General features: G+C 25.1%; 1 protein-coding gene across 4 annotated transcripts in view; it reads left to right on the forward strand.

Annotated features, from left to right (window-relative positions):
- The first annotated feature begins 114 nt into the window (after positions 1–114).
- The window catches only part of LOC129619338 (uncharacterized), a 63724-nt gene continuing 42514 nt past the window's right edge, over positions 115–21324 (forward strand). For 3 of the 4 annotated variants that reach the window (XM_055534582.1, XM_055534584.1, XM_055534587.1), the window contains exon 1: positions 305–755. In XM_055534582.1, coding sequence (XP_055390557.1) covers positions 584–755 — 172 coding nt within the window. In that variant the 5' untranslated portion in view covers positions 305–583. The other variant, XM_055534585.1, reaches the window with a different exon arrangement.

Genomic DNA, 21324 nt, shown 5'->3' on the forward strand with positions numbered 1-21324 from the left:
TAAAATAATTCAAATTAACAAAATAAGTGGCTAAAAAGTGTATAATTAATTTAATAACATTAATAAATTAATTAATAAATAATTGAATAAAAAGCGTATAACTGTTATACAAATATATAAAAGTGATGTACATATAATTTATTTAATATTATAATCAACAAAGCAAAAATTGATTTTTAAATGTAATTAAACTAAAAAAAAAGTAAAACTGGTTATACAATAAATCACATTTTAATATATCACCTATTTTTTATAAATTACAATAATGTGTTATACTCCGAACTCTAGAAATCGGTAAAAATTCTGTTAAATTTATAACAAAAACAAAATCTCTCTCTCTCTATCTCTCTCTCCCTCACTCATTATATATATCCATATACTAATTGAAACAATAATATACAAATTAACAAAAAAAAAACAGACAACAAAAATAAAATAAAATAAAAAAATCACATAAAACTTCCCCCGAAGCAATAACAAAAAATAATATAACAGATAATAATAAACTAATATAATAATTTAAAAATATTTAAATATACATAAATATATATATATAAAATTTTCTTTTTGATTTCGAACGTCAATGACAGAACGTGTTTTCAATGGAGGGCGACACAGTCGTGTTAGTCCATCACCAGGACGTGGTAGTAAAGTTGCTTATTCACCATTACCAAGATCAGATCCACAGGATATGGAATTAAATAGAAATTGTTTAGCGATTCCATTATCATCGATTCAAACTGAAAAAACACCAGGTAAGAATGTTGCGGATTTGTGAAAAACTACAAAAAAAAAAGAAAATAAATTAATTCTACGTAAATAAAAATTGCATATTTTTTTTAATATTTAGAAATATTTACACATTAGTTGAGTTGTGTGCTGTTCTGTATTTTTTGTATGTCATTTAATTTTGGAAATTTTTAATTGTATTATAATTAATTTTTGTTTTACTGCAAGCTGTTTTTTATTTATTTTGAATTTTTCTTATTATTGTTGTTGTTTTAAATAATTTCTATATGGCAATAATGTAGAAAGTTTCATCCATTATAAATTGTTGCAATTTTTCCAGAATGCATAAAATAAATTTTAGAATTTTTTTTCGCACGTGCCAGTAATTATAGATGATATAAGAATGAATTTGTTTGTTTCAAAAATATATTTTACTTTGTACGGATGCTTAATATAAGCATAATGTACGTATATATGAAATAATAAATAATGAAGTTTACTTTTTTAATTAGGAAATTTATAAACTATTTATATACGTACGATGATATCATAACTTGATACGGGTAATTCATAAACTGTAGGTATAATATTTTCTTAGCATAAATTTTGATATTTGGCGTCGACATAAGTTCGAAATGATTGGTGTCTCTTTAACTATTTTTAAATATATAAAGTTTGCATTCTAGCTGAAAGTGGTTTTATTATTAAACTGGAATTTGATTTGTATGTGTAATATCGAACATATTTCTATTCAAAACCAAGTAAGGTTTTTACTGTTCTTAAACATTGGACCGTTTTAAGAATCGTATTACGTGCATTTATTACAGAATGAGAAATCTTTTCATTCTGTAATGATTATATTTCGTTCCGTTAAGAGGTGTGCATCGTTATTCCGAACAAGTACACCTTACAACATATCTTGTATCTACACAATTTTTAACAATCGCACACTTTTTAGAGATTAGGTTAAAATCTAGAATCGTTCCAGAAGTAAACTTATCAGACTGCAAAGATTTCATGGGTGCTTGAATATCAGTAAAGATGTTAATGTCATCAGCTTTTGCCATCAACATACTTATATACAATATTTATATTGATTTGTCCAAAAATTTTAACCTTTTATTAAATCAAGGCCACGTGATTCTTCCATTAAAAACTAAAAGTAAAATGAATTTGTTCAATATTTTATTTGCTATAATTATTAAATTTATTGAATTTTCTTTAATATCCGCCCCGATAAAACTAAAACAATGCCTGAAACTAAATAATGATTTTTTGTTCTATTTATTCATGTGCAAAATTTTTTAATTTGTTGAATGCTATTGCTTTTTGTTTTCTTGTTCTTCATTATGATTGAAAGTTAAAAAAAATATGCATTGTTTATTCGAGGACCATTAAATTCAAGTGATCTATCATTATAATAAAAAGTATAAGTACAATAAAATGTGCAATAAAATGTAGAATATAAAGTGGTGATTAAAAATTTAATAGGTTTCAAATTTTGAATAGCGTATCAAAGTGATGTAAAATATTAATATACTAGATTATTTCACTAAACAAATTCAATTTAATTAATAAATTAATTAATTAATTTAAACAACTTGGTTGATGAAATTTAAGATTTAGTTAGCTATAGTTAGCTAAAGAGGGGAGGTAGCACCTTCGACGCCGCCACCTTGCATAAGGCCAATAAAAGGCCTATCGACTTCCCTCCATAACACACCCCTCCCCGTTAAGTCCATTCAAATCCCTTGACAAAGTTTAACAGATGGTCCAAGAGCGCCCGTGAGCTCTTCCAATCAATCAAACCGATATCCTCCAAAAAAATGTCTTCTCCTACGCATCAGGACGGGGAACTCGTTGAGGACGTGTTTCATGTTCTTTACCACCCTGATGTCATTGCATTCGCGGTAAACATTCGATGAGGAAATTTCCAACTTCCTCGCAACTTTTCCAAATAAACAGTGTCCAATCAAAATGCCAACTGCAATATTGACATTCCTCCTGCTCAATGCCAGCAGATTTCTCGTTCTTGTTAATTCCATTCTTACAAATCAAATTTTCCCGCCGCACTTTACAGTAAATTTAAGAGCAATCGTTATTATAAAATATGATTTACATAGCTAAATAATACAAAGACATTTTTGTACAGAATATTTTTGAAAATCTTCAACCGCTGTTTTAAACAAATTGTAAAAGATTACGGAACCCAAAACGGAACAGAGTTAAATCTCATAAATAAAATAATTGTTAGATGGAAATTTTTTTTTTCATTGTTGATAAACGCGAATTTTCCTCTAAAATAAAAAATAGGCAGAAAATGCTAGTCAAGCAAAATACGTTGTGGCAATTAGTATAACAAATAAAATAAAAAAAATCCCCCAACTAACATTTTTAACTTTTGACATTTTTCTTTTAATTTGTTTATTTTAAACTTAGAAGAAATATTTTCAATTTTATTTACACAAGCAATTGAAAATGTTCTGGTAGTGAATAAATTTTTTGTCAAGGATCACATATCTACTACAGGCATGTGTCGCGTATATGACGACATTTATATATGTAGACATATATATATGACAAAATTAAATGAAAATATGGAATAGATACATAAGCATCTGCAATGTTGCATTCGCTCCAATGCTTTGCAATAATATTCGAATCAATTGCATAAATAAATCTTGAATAAATTTTTGGTATAATATACTAGTACGTTATATACAAGACTTTGGTCCCCGTGAATGTATTTGCAATATTCATGTCTTATATATTTTGCAAAATATTATTTGAATTCTGTTCATTTGTTGTTCGCTTTTAATTGTTGAAAGTTGATAACCCTATACTTGATGCGTATAGTGTTCATATGATATTCATTATAACTTCATTTAAATGGTTGCATATTGTAAATCGTTACTTTTTTTGACAATCACACATGCACTTTTTAAAGAACGAAAAATTCCTTGTTTAATACTTATTTTAAATACAAGTGAAACCAACTGATTATTTTGGGTTTGGCCAGAAAAAGCCTGATATCTTCCTCTTGGTAGATAATATTAAGCGAACAACAATCTATCACGCATGATGCCTTTTGGATATCCCAAGTTTCCAATGTCCAAAATCTGAAATGTAAAAAATATTAGTTATGCATTTTATAACTTTTTATGCAAAATGTGTAGTCAGTTCAATTTTTGATTAGTTCCAAAATACTTGAAATTGGCTGCCAAAGTTTATTAAATCTAATAAACTCTAATATTGTATCTTTTCCATCTCAATGCAGTATATAATACAATTTTTGTTTTTGCTTTATGAGCTAAGGAAAATACCTTTAACATCATAAAAATTTATAATTTGGCATTAATTTATATAACTTTATAACTCATACAAACAAACTAAATATTGAAATACACGTTTTATAAATCAATATAATTGCACACTTAATATCCTTAATATCCATGAAACCTTATACATACATAATTCACTTTGTATCGTGTAAAATTCACGTGCACAATTTTTTTTTTCGTTTCGTTTTCGTTTTTTGTGTTGTTATACTTAGTACGTACATAAAGTTATTTTTTAAATATAGAATAAAAATAAACTGTGTGTTACCATCGGTATTAAATATGTGAAAACATTTGTTTTAAGCAATTTCAGTTGAAATTTTCATTAGATTTTTTTTAAAAACAGTTTTTTATTGGAATTCGGCAGTTTGAGAAAGTATAGTCACTTTATTAATATGTAGTTAACATTCAGAAAATTTTTGACTTCAAGTTTACTGGAAAAATTAAAAAAAAACGAAAACTTAAATTATCTGATCCTTTCACCTTCCCGTCTTAGTCTAGGTTAAAGTTGATGGATTTGTAGTCAATGCAAGTTCGTGGAGTTTTCTCTGACGTAGTATTTATCATTAGCTTCTGCCGGGGGCCATCGTAGTTACTTCGATGTTACGGCGAAATGCTGTCAGATTTTAGCTCGGCTGAGTTGTATAATGTTCGTTATCATTTTTTTCATTGTGTAAAAAACAAGCCGTTGACTTGAAGCCGTTGTTGCGTTGTGTTAGTCTAAATTATTTGGTATTTCATCCCAATATTTAGCAATGATATTCTTAGATTCAAACTTTCAACTAATTTAAATTTTGTCGTAATATTACATTTTTTTTTTTATTTATTTTGTTAATAGATACTTCAATTTCACATATTAGATTGTTGACTAACATGTTTTTGCAAATCTTTTATAGCAGAATATTGCATACTTTTAGACATACCAAAAAAAATCATCCTCCTAAATCAGGTACATCCTTGAAATTTAAAAATATGTTCTTTATGAAATTATTCCATCTATATGTAATAATTGCATGTCTTCTTAAAATTTTGGTACCATATAGTTCTTGTATTCATTTTATTTTTGTCTCTTGTAAAAAAATTTAAGGTCTTATTTAATATTAAGAAGGTATGTACATGAAAACGTCTTAAAGATGAAATTTAAAAATATATGAGGAGAAAACATGAAAAATAAGAAAAAAAAACTAAATGTTTTGGAAATTTTACTGAAGAACTTTTTAATAAATTTTTTTTTACGATTCATAAACAATAAAAAAACATAACGAAGATTTTTGTATTCATCATAAAATACAAAAGCAATAATAATGGTATGGTATTGTTAGTACAGTGATAACAAAAAAAAAACATTTTAAAATGAAAACGTTCTTGTAAAATTCCCTGAGTGTCTGATAGTTTCTAAATGTCATTAATGTGCACCAGATTGCAACTTCATTCATTCTAAATGGTTTCCATAGGATTTTTCTTTTTTTCTGATATTTTTCTTATAATAATAAAATTTGGTATTCAACTTTATCGTAAATATACGTTTTTCTCTTTAGGATACTTATATATATAAATGTATGTTACAGTTAATGTCCCAAATCCTTACAAAATATCATTTGTGTAAAGTAAGTATAATATAAGACCCAGAATATTGCTTTGAAACACACCTGCCTCAATTTCTCTAAGTACTCTTCGTTTTACTTAATTGTAAAGTTTTCCAGTTGTATGATTTAAGTAACTAATCGAATTGTAAGTGTATCAAACTCTTAAGTTTAAATAACAAATCTTCGTGCCAAACTTTACCTTTCTGAAGAACTTAATACATCGCTCGTATGATTTCGACTACTCAAAGTAACATTTAAATTTTAAGATATTTCCACATTTGAATGTTTTTTCATCACGTAGCTTAAAATTTACTTTTCTTTACTGTTATACTACTTAAATTTAAAGTTGATTCCTTTTTTCACCAATGTCTTTCGCTACAATCAGTGTTATGCATTATACATTTTGCATAATGTATATGTGGTTTATTTAAGACTACGTGTGCTGTAAATGTGATCACCTAAAAAAAGAAATAGAAAAATTTAAAAAAGTTTGGTTTGCATATAACAATTCATATTTTAAAGATATTTATAATCAAACAGGATTTTTTATGAAAACATTTTCAAGAAGTACCAACCATAACTTTAAAGATTTTCATTAGTTAGTGGATTTCTTTGGTTAATTTTCAAAGTAATAAATTACTTAATGAAATTTTTCTGAGAATTCGAAAATGTAATAAAAAAATGTACTTGTTCAATTATAACCGGCATACCGTTTCCGTTATTATTACTTTAGAGACTTTAACATTCTATTCGAGCTCATACTGTTAAGGATCATTCGTTCATGTTGTAATGTAATGAAAAAAGAATTGAAAAAATATAATAGTAATTTTTTTTATGAATAATCATAATTTTTATATTTAAGACACTTTGGATTAAAGGTGTCAAAAATTGAAATGTTGATTTAATTGAAAATGGAACAAAAAAAGTAAAGGAAATTCCGTCATAAAACGAGAAATCTAATTACTTTTAGTTATAATAAGGAATTAAGGAAATAAAGGATTTTTGAATAAGGAATTAAGGAAATAAAGGATTTTTGAAAGAAGAAAGGTATTTGCAAAGAAAAAATAAGTGAACGTTTACAGACATACTTTCTTGCTCAGCGTTAAATACTACCACGATTTAGTTATGTCTTTCCAATCATATTTCAAGAGATTTCTTTCCTGCATCTAAACGATACCTAGGAACCAATAATTTTTTCTATATTGGTTTTCTAATTTCATCTGAGGTTGAAGTCCACAATCATTCTCAAGTATTTTGTTTTGTTTTGGATTAATACTCTAGTACCATTGAAACTTAATTGTGGTGGATTTATTAAATTTCTGTTTGTGAAATTCACATGCATAAATTTTTCTTCATTTAAGCTTTATTTTCCATTTATTTATCCACTACTTGCTTCTTGTAATATTTTTGTCAATTCCTTAGCGTGTGCAAAACCTAAAAAAGAATAAGTTAAAATTTTGGTTTATTAATACAATAATTAATGTAATTTTGTATGCAAAAATAATAATGCTTTGCTGAATTATAACAGTCGACCGGGTAATTACTCTATTATTATCGGGTAATTACTCAATTTGAATAAAAAAATTTTATTATAATTTTAATTTAAATAGTAAAATAAGAGAATTTTGTTATAAATTGTTCATTATTTCAATTTTAAAATATTTTTGGTGTAAAATTAAATAATTTCTCTAAGGTCATCAAGACACAAGATTTTTTCAATTATTTTGTTTTTGTATAGATTCGCCGCGCATACTTTTTTTAATTTTTATTTTATTCTCATCAAATCAAAATTTTTTTTAAGACATTTTTCTAATTTTCATTTATATTTTATGTCAAATTCAATGGTATTTTTTCTTTTTAAAATTCTTTTTAACATTAAAATTCTCTACAGTTTAAAAAAAAAAACAAAATAAAATCCCAGGGAGAATATTGCATAAATATTCTTCCCCTTTTTTAAGTTATTTTTTTTCGCATTACATGCGAGCGTTCTTTCTTGCAAAAGCATTTATTATAAAATTTGTGTTTGCTTTTAAATTGAAAAAAAATGTTATTAAAATAAAAACAATTTGTTTTTATTTTAAATACGATATGAAAAGAATCATGTTTGACAAAGAATTTAATTGTGCGATAAGTTTCTTTTAAAGTATAGTTATATAAAAGTATGTGTATTGTGTTTTTGCGTAAATGAACATTTTATATATAAAAGAAGTTGGCGAAATTGCGACATTGAGGAGCAAACAGTTTTTGGCACAAACTGTTTCATTTTTTTTTATTATTCTTTAATGACTTACTTTTATTGAAAAATGGTACCCAACTTCAAAATTGTAGTAATATTTTATACTAAAACTGTATTGAGCTTACGATTTGTAATTGCCTAATTATGTTTACCACATAATTATAAAGTAACAATAAAATTTCACAGTTAAAAGAGCATATTAAATTATTAACAATGATTCCAGATTACAACATCTGATGTTGATTACTGAGTTACTGATAACAGCAGATAATTTTGTTTTGAAAACGTTGCTACATTGCAAACTTGCCATATACATAAACTTTTTAAAATATTTTATTTGATTTTATATAGAAAATTTTAAAAATATATTTCTCTCTCCCTAACCTTAGAAATCTTTATATCACAAACAAAATAAATAAGTATTTTTTTTTAAATACAAACAGTTATAAAATTTCTTTCAAAATAACAATTTTTTTTTATTTTTTTAATATTTCTTTTTAGTTTTTAAGTACTTTATATACAAATACTTGAATTGAAAAAAAAAAAAATATATAAAAAAAGTTTTCATTTTCAAAGATTTTAAATAGTTTTTTCTTTGTTTATTTTCCTTTAATTTTTCTTTTTTTAAATTTATAGACATTTTTCTACGTTAATTTACTATCAAATGTAACCTTCTTTAAGTGCTTATGCCATAAAATGAGCCCTTACGGCTGTTGTTTTTTTTTTATATTTGCTTCTCCTTGTGTGCATTTTAATCAAAATTGGCGGCAATGAAAAATAATATTGCATTTCTATAATTTTTTTTTGGCAAAAGATTTAGAAAAAAAAATATCCAAGAATAAACAAAAAAATATAAAAAATCTTGAACTTCGCATTTATACTAGCTATTTAAATAAATTTAAAAAAAAATTATGAATTTCATTTTAAAGAAAAATAAAAACTAATTTTGAATACTAACTGAAAGAAAATTTTTATTTAAAAAATGATAAACAATTAAAAATTATATTTTGGTTTTAATATAAAAATAATAAAAAAAAATAGGGGAGAATTGGACAAAAAAAAATTAAGAAATTTGATTTGACAATTTAAGCTTGTAGATGACCAAGTGACCAAATTACATAAAAATTAAGAATTTTGAATTAATAAGCATCACGTGTAAGCGTAAAAGTATTCATTCATGTATTCACATTTGACAACTTGTACGAATCTGTCAAGTGCCATTAAAACACATTTTAAATAGACGGGAATAAAAGTTTTGTACAAACCACAGTATGTGGTCAAAAATAATTTGAATAATTAAGCATATAGTTTTCAAAAAATTTAGAGACAATAAAATGCAAAACAGAGTTTAATATTTCAGTTTCTAGGACACCATTTCAAAAGGTCATTACATATTTTATGCCATTATTTATGCATGGGACAAAATCTATATTTTAAGAACTCGAAATAAATTGACATAGTCGTAATTTATATTTAGTCTTGAAAGTCCTGAAAAAAAATTACGAAAAATAATTTTTTTTTTTATATTTTTCTTTATATTCAATATTTGTTGAATTTTAAATTTCATTACATAACTAAAATCATTCTTGCCAGATGTTTTTGTTTTGTTTTTTATTTAAAAATTTTGGCTTCCTAATGAGAATTCAAAATTAATTTGATGTCATTTTCGTTATGCACTTTTATTTTTTGCAGTAAGTATATGATTTGAAATATGAACTCTAAAATAATTACAGATTCTTTTTTTTTAGTCATATTTTACTGCATAATTGGACATGTTTAGGAAACCGAAAATGGAATCTATGTGTATAAAAGAGAAAATAAAAACTATGCATTCTCACATTTAAATTTTTTATAGACATACAAAAGCACATTGATAAAAATTGTGCCAAAAAAAAACAAAAACCTGCAATAATTCTTTTTTCTCACAAAAATCGAAACCAAAATGATTCTTTTTTTTTTGTATACAAGTAAAAAAAATGTATTTCCGGTTGAAAAATTGATAAAGAGGAATAAAAAAATTTTTTTTTCTAAAATTTATTGCTCTATAAATTTAAAATTTGTGTATAGATGTGCTTAGAGAAGGGTTTTCAAAAAAAAAAAAAAAAAAAAAAAAAAGACCTAAAAGTATGCAATTTTAAAGAATTTTTGTTTTTTGTTGCTTTCTTTCTAAAACCATGTTTTTATTATTTTTCCCCATTTTATTAAAAGAAGTCATCACTTTTATAAAAATTTGTGAAATTAGTTAGAACGTTTATAAATATTGCTATTTAAATCTCGATGATTATTAAAGTACCAAAATTTATAAAAAATTTCATTTGAAAATTAATTTTATAATAGTGGCACAAATCATTTTTGTGTTAGTTTTTATACTTTTGTAAGAATCAGGGTAATTATTAAGTTTTTTGTCATTTAAAAAAGCCAATTCACTTCTTCTACATATTTTCCGTCATCTTGACAATTTTAAATCTGTTAAAGCTGATATAACTTTTAAATTTCGCTAACATTAAATTTGGCTTTAAATGAACACACGTAAAAAAATTTATAAAGTCTTCTATTTAATTTTTGGATCAGAATCATACAGAAATTTTTTGTTTTTCTACAAAACAGAGGATAAAAAATATTGAACTGAATTTGTACTTTAAATTCTTTTTGTTGCTTTTTCATAAAATTTTATCGTTAAACAATACCAAACTTTTGCAATGCTGCAGTTAATATTGTTTTTTTTTTTGTGTTTTTGTAACCATCTAAGAAAATTATTTTAAATTCTTTTAAAAAGTAATTAAGGTCAAATTCAATTCACTTTTTAATTGTATATAGAAATGGGAAAATATCCAATTTCATACCATAAAATGGTTTTTGCAAGTTTAGCATTAAAAATTGAAATGTATATGTATAAGTATGTATATTTTTATAGTAAAATTGGAATTCGAGAATAATTTCTAATGTATAGAGTTAAAAGTTAATTGTATAGCAATTAAAATATTTTAATGAAATCAAAAAGTGATTTTAAGCCATTATCTTTGATTTGGATTTTATTTTAAAATTTTTTAAGTGAAATATTGTTTAATTTAAAATACGGTACTTTCCCGGAACATAATTTGCACACATTTTGCAATTCACAGTTTGAATTTCAGGAATTTCAATACTTTTTGATCACAGCGTCATGATCTGATTTTCATATAGAAAAGCAAAACAAGCAGAAAAAAAAAGAGATTTTTATTTATTAATTAAAAAACATAAGCTGACAAGGATTGTTTTATTTGCATATGATTGTCATCTGCAAATAAAAATAGTTGACGGGATTGATATTCTGGGAAAGTACCTAAATGTTAAACAATTTTAATTATGTATTATGTATAATTTTAGAATCTAAGTTAGTTTTTTCTCAAAAATTACACTAAAACTATTATCGCTTAATTCATCAAAATTTAGGGGAATAGAAGGAAAAATGTGAAAACATTTCTGCCCGAATATCGCCAGAAATAAGTAGTCAGCGCCTATAAATCTTTATAGTCGAATTTCGCTTTTTTTTTGACGAAAAACAAAATTATATAAGAGTAAAAATCAAAGTTTTCTTTTTCAATCATTTGTTTAATATAAATTGATAAATACCATAATATAGTTGATTAACATCTTAGCAAACTAAGTGTTATACTAATATATGGGTAAAAATTTGAAATAAATTTTTATACTTCCTTACATTAGAAAAAAAAAAAAATAACCGGCATAAAAATTTAACAAGCATATTATTTATTATACCCAATACACTTATGTATCTTTCATTATTCATTTTCCATTAAATTCAAGGAAATATTCACGCACAATACAGCCAACAAAAACTAATAAACAAAACAAAAGCCGAAATTTCCATTGTACTTATATAGGCGTACATCAAAAATAATGTATAAATTATATATGGAAAAAATATTCATATACAAATACACACATATATGAGCATATACATATATATATATATATATATATATATATATATATATATCGAAAGGATATCAATTTATGTCATATTTTATTATTTGTTTTTTTTTTATGTATTCATAACAATTCATCCGAAAAATAACGAATTACATTTTTATTCAATTCAAATTTCACATAACATTTTTACGAAGAGTATATTTTTATCTATATACATATGTACACGTATATAAAATAAAACACATAAACTTTATAAATTAATATATACATATGTATGTATGCGTATATACATGTGTATGTACAAATTGTACTGTTATACTGAAATAATTGTGTTATTTCAATATTCCTACAAAAATATAAATTTATTGTAGCTTCTGAATTTCCGTATAGTATAGTATTCTGTAAATAATTGTAGTAGTGTAGTAAAGAAAAGCGAGGAAAATTATTATATTTTTGAAGAAAGAGAGGAAAAAGAAAAAAAAAATATTAAAATTCTATACTCACTGAAGAATTGTTAAACTAAAATATAAAAAGTATAGATGAAATTTTTTATTTATTTATTTTTTTTTAACTATTGTATACCGTTATATTGAATGAATGATAGCAAACATAACAACTAAAAAACAAAATAGCAAAATACATAAAAAAATAACAAAATAAAAATTATTTTTTTTTCTCTTCTTTTATCGTTAACGTAACGTAGTATATACTTGTATCTGTCGCAGTGCAGATGTACGAGTATAGGGTAATTTTTTGATTTAAAATGTCGCTAATTTATTTTTTGAATAGTTTTCAAATTTTTTAGCTTATTTTTTCATACTAAAATAATTTTTTGTTAAAAATTTATAACAGATTTGATAATAAAATTGAATTGAGAGATTTATAATGTGAAATCACCTGCTCTTCTAATCTGGCAATAATATGAATAGTGCCAGATTCAACCATTTATTTTATGTAACATTAAAATTTAAGATATCTACTTAATAACATAATATTCGTTTTTGTATATACGTACAATGAATACAACATAATGAAATTTACATTCAACACCCTATAAAATTTCGTATTCAATTGCTTTATACATATATAAATGCAAAAAGCATTTACATAGTTATTTATACATAAATAAATATAAGAGAATAAATACTAAATCATGCTCACACTTTATTTTATTGAATATTATTGTAAATTGTAGGTGATATGATAAAATACTATGAATAAAGTTTTTACAAAGAGAAAATTATTATTCTAGTTTAAGATGAGAAAAAAAAGGAAAATTGCAATAAAAAAAACGAGCAATGAAGTGAAAATTTTTTTACATCATATATAAATGTGTGCTTATTGTAATGTCACAAAATAAATCATATTTATATCTAAGTTATACAAAAACTCTTTCCAAATAAAAAAATGCAAAATTTTGTTCCGGGAATATAAACTAATTTATGCTATATGAAAATTATTATCCTTACGGTAAATATGAAGGAAGAGACTTTTCTAGACAAACGAAACCATTAATTATTGCTTTGCCTAGACTTGTTAAGAACAGGTATTACCGTAATTTACTGGTTACAAGCTCGTAATTCAACTATGTATAGAGTTCCCCGTTTATCATGAGGTGAATGTATAGCATAATGGTAGGGCCGCTTCTGACACTTAAAACAACTTGAAGAAGCAAAGAAGTGACACTTGAAACAATCAGAAAATCTTGCTGTAGGAATTTGGGTATATAGCATTTCCTAGGGATGATAGGTTACCAGACATAGTTTTAAGAAAAACTTCACCTCGTTAAGCTAAGTGACAAAAGGAACATGTTTGGGTCATCTACCCCTCGCGTCTTTCAGGATTAATACAAGATTCCCACAATAATCTCTCGTTCGCTGGTAACTAAAATAAATAAATCTTGGTCAATAATATTAATCCACTGATTTTCAAACCTATTTTTGGTGACACACGCGAACTGAATATATTGGCTAAAGGATTAACAAAAGCATTTTCTTTATCCTTATCACTCCCTGTCCACGTGATAAAGTTGCTTGATTTTGATAGGAGTCTACTACTCGATTTCCGCGTATCTTCTTGTAACAACAACAACTTCTTGATCGCGAAGTGGTGTATTATATTTGCTCCTAAAAAATAGTACTTTATAAAGTAAGTTCGTAAGGAATTTCTATATCTTGAAAGAAAAAAATTTATTTCTATATAAATTTTTTTCTTTCCTGTAAAATCGTAGCATTTACAATTATGCATTGTTTATAAATTGAAATATTCCCAAAAGTAAAACAATATATATGTATATATATACATATAAGTAGGTGTGGTAAAAATGAGGAAACAAAAAAATTTAATTATACCTCATTTTTATTTCCTTGTCATTTTCCTACCTTGCCTTTTGTAAATATTAAAAATACTTGTATGCAATTTTTTTTTTAACATTTTATAACTTAAAACTTGACGATATCGTAAAATTGCAAAGGTAACAACAGTAAAAAAAAAACAAAAAAAAAGAAAATGTGAATGTGAAGAAATAATGGAAATAAAAAGACAAAATAAGAAATAAAAAAGTGTATGGAATAAATATCAAGGACATGGTTCCATTGTTATCCTTGTAATATATTTAAAAGCTATTGAAATTAAATTATACATATTTAATGCTTTCTTTCCACATGTTTTACTTTGTTTTTTTTTTGTTTTCTTATTATAGTTTTATAATACACATATACGACTCCATTATTTTTAAAATGTATTATTACATAAATTCTATGTAAACAATACTTTTAAAAATCATATTATCGGTTCAGCTATTCATGCCTCCGATTGGATTCTAGAAAAATTTAATTTCATATAAATACAACTATATACTTTGCGGCATAATTCAGTTTTAAATATAAAAATTTATTTCCATGAGTATTTAATTCCCTTGAGTACTAAAGAAGTATCCATCTAACTCGGTTTTTAAGGAAAACCTAACTAAAACCGTTTTCTCTAGAATTTAGTCTGCGTTTTGCACTTGCCAGAAAACTTATTTTATTCTGTTCATAAGCATAAGGAAGCATTTTATTACAAAAATCACCCTGCAAATATTCAACAAAAAATATTTTATGTTTTTGTTCACAAGTTTTTTTTTGTACTAAAATTGTAGTAAAAATTTACTGCAAACTATATGAACAACTATTGTATAGTTAATGTAAAGTAAATAATAGGGAAAAAATGTATGGTTTTTATACTAAGGAATTTCATGGAAAACAAAAAGGCTACATGAAACATTTGAGTTATTAAAAAAGATAAGGATTACCAAAATTTACTGTGTTTTTTAACACTCTCTTGGTTGTACTTTTTTTTTTGTTATAAAAAAGTGAAGTTAATATTGTGGAATGCAAATCTGTAATATTAACAAAAAATATATATGATTTTTAAATTACATAATATGGAAAATTTCGGCCAAATAAATTGAAATACAAATTGATTTGCTCTTGAATTAGCTTTGAATAATCTTATAAAATTATTTGATCGCAAGTCTTAACTAGACGAACAAATCTGATGTGAGCAACGGGCAGTATTATACGTTAAATTCACTATATACGGTAGTCTTACAAATAGTTTTGCCGAAATGTTGATGCAGCAGCGAACAATAAGTGCGGTATGTCACCAAATCAGCAGATCGATATTTCATCAAAAATAGTTTATTATGTGTTGTAATTGTATTATAATGGAGAAGTACATTGCCGTTGAAAACTACATACGTTATATGAATTTGGTGCGATAACGATATTCTTAAAGGAATGAAGTTTGTTGAATATGCATTACTGATTTAGCTTAACATTATTATTTTCCAAGCTGGATCTAAAGGGTTAAAAACTCCTTAATAAAATAAACTAAATAAAATCAAAATTATAAATTTCATCTATAGAGATTAATAATTAACATTTTTCTAAGTAAAACACTTCCCTAATAATTATTAACAGTTTTCATAATAATTAACGCTTTACTACTTGTTTTTGACATTGGAAATCTCATACCATATAAAAAATAAAACATTTACACAATGATTAACTTAGAATAAATATGTATGATTAACACCACAATTACCACATGTACCACATTACATTTCATCACCATCATCACAGTTATCATCGTCATTATTATTTTTATTATAATTATTATTGTTATTGTTTTTTTTTATTATTTACATTATATGACTAGGATTTGGGGAAAAATAATTTCGTAAAAAAAAAAAATAAAATTATTTTATAATGTTCTTTAAAATTTCACACCTTTTTAATGTTTCATTTTCCTTGAGGAACAGGATTTTCCTCAAGGAAAATGAAAAGAGAAAAATTACTGAAATTAAAAACTAGTAGAAGAAAAAACGAGAACAGAAATTTTAATTCCCCTATACTGGCAATAACTAAGGACATACATACACACATTTTATGGTGGGAAGAAACATCAGATGTCACATGCATTATTCTATATGGATACATATGTAATATATGAGTATGTATACAAATGTGTGAAAATGATAACGTATTATAATTGGATTTTCAGTTTTACTTTTTCTTTTTTTAAAAAATATGTGTGCAAAAAAAATAGCAATTTTTTTCAAGAACAATTTTTCATGATCTATGAAATTTATGTAAGTATAGTGTGTATGTGTGAATTTATTTTTCGGAAAATACACATAACCAATTATGCATATACATAAATACAATTGAGAATAGTACACTTTTAACCCAAATTCAGGATGCGGTTAACATATTATGTGTCTGCATTTTATAACATTTAAAATAGATAAATGAGAATTTTTTTTTTGACATTATATTACAATGTATGTATCAGTGTGGTTGCGCATTAATGAAAATTCAGAAAAAGAAGAAATATATAAAATTATTTTTGTCATAAAAATGTAAATTTATATTATTTTTAAAAACAGAAACTTTAAATACTTTATAACTGACATATGTATACACAAATTACAAAATTTTTAATTTATTTTGAAGCTACAGAGACGATTTTACCCCGGTGGTACAGCAATTATACACTTATCGGTTACTGGCTCGAATACGGTCTTTTCTGTGCTGTTAAATAACTTAAGAATCAGTTTTCTTTAGTTCAGTTAGTAATTTTCTGCAGGAAATGCAAAATATCGAGTATGGCTCAAAATTTCTTTTTCCTCTGAAACAAGGTTTTTCGGATCGATCTTGAGCTCTAAACTGGACTGGGTTTTTAACATTAGGTAACAAATGAGCAAAGAAACTATCGCACTTACTAGTGCAAAAGACAAATCAAGAAGAGGTGGGGCTCCGAGCCATACAAAGTTCTTTCAAGGAAACCAAGAAAACTATAGAGCGGATGAGCTCACAAGGCATTGTACGTCTCTTGAGGTTCTACCAGCAAAAAATCTGAGTACATGCAAGTTGCGATAGGAATTATAACTGAGCGCAGGAGGTGCTATGACGAGAGGGAGGAGGAGGAAACAGTGGCTCATCTTCCGCTCATGGCTCTTTTTGTTCTTTTTTAATGTTTTAATTTAATAAAAATTTCTTGAAATATATGCAGTTTTTCAAATTTTTATTTATAATTTAAAAATTTCAATTTGCCAGTTAAATTACTCGACCATTCAAAAAATTAAAAAAATTTACAGCGTAGGAAATGAAAATTTTTATCTGTATTTTTTTTTTTTTTGTTGAATACTCAGAAGTGTCTCTTCGCCTTCGAAATTCTATAATTTTACGTTTTTATCTGACATATGAGGCAAGACTAAAAATCATGAGTTAAAATTATATTCATAAAATATCCTCGAGGAAATTTAATTTTTAATATATTATAAATTTTTTTGTATGACAGTTTTCAAGCGTTATGTAAATTTATTTATTGTGTGGGAAAACTCATGTAAAATATTTTTAAAATAATTTTACTCAATTTTAAAATAATAATTTTCAATTGAATTTTCGAATTTTAGATCCCATGCAGAACAAAAGTTGAATTTAATATTAATTCTACGAACTACTAAAATAAAATTTATTTATAAATGCTGATATGTTTAAAAGGTTAAAATGCCTTCGTTATATGAAATAAATTTTATTCATTTTAAAAATCAACCCTTTCAAGCCTTTCACACCTTTGTATATATTTTTGTTTAAAAAATTCTCAACTAACAGTTTTCCTTAAAATTTTAAAAATAATTTAAGGAAGTCAAAGCTAAGAAAACAAAAGAAATTATTTTTAATATACTATGTTGAGTTTTTACACTGATGAAATTAAAGAGAATTAAAATGAATAACTGACAACTGAAACAAAAAGATTCATTTTATAACCTTTAATAAAGTTGACAAAAAAATATCATAGTTTTTTTGTCGGTTGATATTTGCCTCTAAAAATTTTGTTAATAAAGAACTATGATAATTTGAAATCAAAGATAAAAATATAGGATTTTACAAAACGTTTTGTAAATATGACTCTAACATAAATACGTAACATTAAATTAGATTAAAAGCACGTTAGTGCATGAACGAACAGTTAATTGTGTGTTAACTAATTTTATAGCAAAAATTTATAAATGTGCATATATTTCTTACCTGTATTGATAATATCTCGGGAATATATAGAGTTGAAATAGTTTCTAATCTTAAATAGGTACTGATTTTGTAGATGTTGTCAAACAAATTTTCTTTAATTTATCAAATGCCTTTCTAATTTTAACCGTCTTTCCAATTTTATTCAGTTTCTGCCAGCGAATTCAGATGCTCCATAATACTTATTTTTTCTAGACTTCTACACTAGTGTTATGCTAACATTATCTTGAACTTAGATAGCGTCGTTTATGTTCTTTTATTTTGTTCCGATGTAAAAGTATCAGTCGAATTTTAGATATCCAGCTTCAGCAAGATTTAAATTTTTTACCCCATTCATTGATCAACTCTGCTGCTTTTTAGAAATTTGTTACGTATGTATTTGTTCTTCAGGTGTTCTTCACATCAAGTAATATTTGCATTAAATTAAGCCATTTTTCATTAAAACTGGTAATAATTTTTAATTCATATCATTTAGTTATGACTTAACACCGTTGGACCTTTAATAAAGAAAAAGAAAATGAACAAAAACTATTTTTTATCCTTGTTATCCTTTTTTTTAAAATAAAAGTTAATTTATTTATGACTCACTGTTGGTTGTCTTTTTGGTTTTTTTTGTCAACAGTCAACCAACTATGTTTTTGGTATATGCGTTGAAGACTCTTCTAAATAAACGTATTTTAAACGCTCTAGTAAAATCTTAAAAAGATTTAATTCACAGCATTCACACACAAAAGGAAATCACTTTCTTTTTTTTAATTCAACTTGAACACAAAAATACTATTTATTTAAATTTTTTAATTATAATTTTTCTTTTATTGTTTTTTTTTCCCCCAAAAAAAAGGCTGCTTCTGATTGTATGAGAGAATGAATACAAAGCTTTTTGTTTTATGTGGTGAAAAATTCACATTTTTACATATAAAATAATTTTAATTATATTTTTTTTGTTTTTATTGTTAATTTTATTTAATTATAATATTGTTGGTGTGGCTGTGTGTGTGTATTCACGGACATAATTTTCCTCAATTTGCATTATGTATGCGCAATATAAAAACTTATAGTACATCATATTATTTGATATCAGCGTAATTATCTTCCTTTTTCTATAAAAAATAAAAAAAAAATATTAATTTTTATATGAAGGACAACTTAAATATTTAGGGGAAAAACAACACAAACAGTCGCGGCGCTGCATGAAGGCATTTAGTAAAACTCACGCTCATTCTTGTTCCACTCAAGAATTTTTTTCTCACATAATATAATTTATTTTGTTTTTGTTTCTGCTGTTCTTTTTTATCTGGCTCTATTCGGGAAAATTTATTATGTATCAAAAATTAAAGTAACTTCAAATGTGTTTAACATATTGTGCATACTGTGTTGGCAAGTGAGAATGATACAACACACACACTTTGCGAACAATATACAAAAATTTAAATAAAAATAAAAAATTGTTGCAATTGTGCTACTAAAAAATATAAATATAATGGATTCATATATGTTTTTATAAATAATATTATGAACACAAACAATTACACACTTGCTATAAAACAGCATATAGGCACATATGCTACAAGTATTTAAAATGAAATCCTAGTGAAAAATTTTTACATTCCATATACATTATATAGTGAGTAAATTAAAATAACATTAAGGTTTAATTACACATTAAATATTTATGTATCAAGTTATTATATATACATATTGTACACAAGCGAGTACAAACATAAATTAAAAAAAATTTTTATTTTATGCTTTAAGCTGCTATAAAACTGTTTTATTAAACCATTTTTACCTTATATTTATAACTTTATCTTTTACAAAATCTCTTAATATATTGTGCTAAAATATTGCACTCTTGTCTGGGACACATTAAAATTAGCATACTTTTAATAAGTAAATTTTAGTTTAGCTAATAGTTAAGTATGGGAATCACTTCAATTATCTGGAGCTACGATTTAATTTGGAAAATTTTTTACAGTGCCCAGATATAACACCTATCACAATTCCAATGTCACCACGAGGGAAAGACATTAGATTCATCATGAGACAAAATAGTCTGGTAGCGCCGTCTCTTGTTTCATTTTCCCAACTGCAATCCCGGACCGTCTAGAAGTAGACGTCTCCGTTTCTAACGCCCTTATCTTATCTGACTGTTCGTAAAAATGCTGTTAGCCCTACATAACATCACATTGCCCCCCAACCATCTTAAAACCCCGTTTATTGCGTCCACCTCTGCGTCATGAAAAAACGGTACAGTGGTCTGGAAAATCTCCACACCAATTTGTTTGGAATAGACTCCTCCCACAACCGTATCAAAGATGATTTTAGCAAATTCATTCTAGATGACTGTTTCGATTCCTCGAGAAAAAGCAACGTGACTTTAGATACTTATTAATTTTGGTTTTTTTAGTCAAAAAACTATTTTTAAAAACAAAATCTATTTTAAGTCAAATTTCAAAATCTATTTCCAATTTTGTTTTGTTTTTTTTTTCTTTTCTTTTTTCTCACACTGTGTTGTTGGTGTTATATTATTTTCTTGGCAAGGCTCTTTATTGGGTCATTTATATTAATTGGAAATGAAGTACCAATTGCATGCACACATGAAGTATTACGTGCATATGTTTGTCTACCTTGCATCTTATACTTCTGTAATTGTATTTTCAATATTAATTTTACAATAAAGAACATTGTAATCATATTTATAAATTATTGTATGTTACAATTTTCTTGGCAAGAAAGCAAAAACATAATAATTTTCAATATTAACGATAAGGTTAAAGAACTTTGGTCAAAAGAAAAGCAAGAAAAAATTAAAAGTTTAAAAATTGTCTATTATTAAAAATAATTATCATTTAAAATGAAGTGTTTAATATTATAAAATAATAACTTTTTACGAGAAAATTAAATTTTTTTATATGTATAATTTGTTCTCT

This window comes from Condylostylus longicornis, unplaced genomic scaffold (assembly GCF_029603195.1).
Source record: "Condylostylus longicornis isolate FDR11 unplaced genomic scaffold, ASM2960319v2 ptg000011l, whole genome shotgun sequence".
NCBI classification, from domain to species: domain Eukaryota; kingdom Metazoa; phylum Arthropoda; class Insecta; order Diptera; family Dolichopodidae; genus Condylostylus; species Condylostylus longicornis.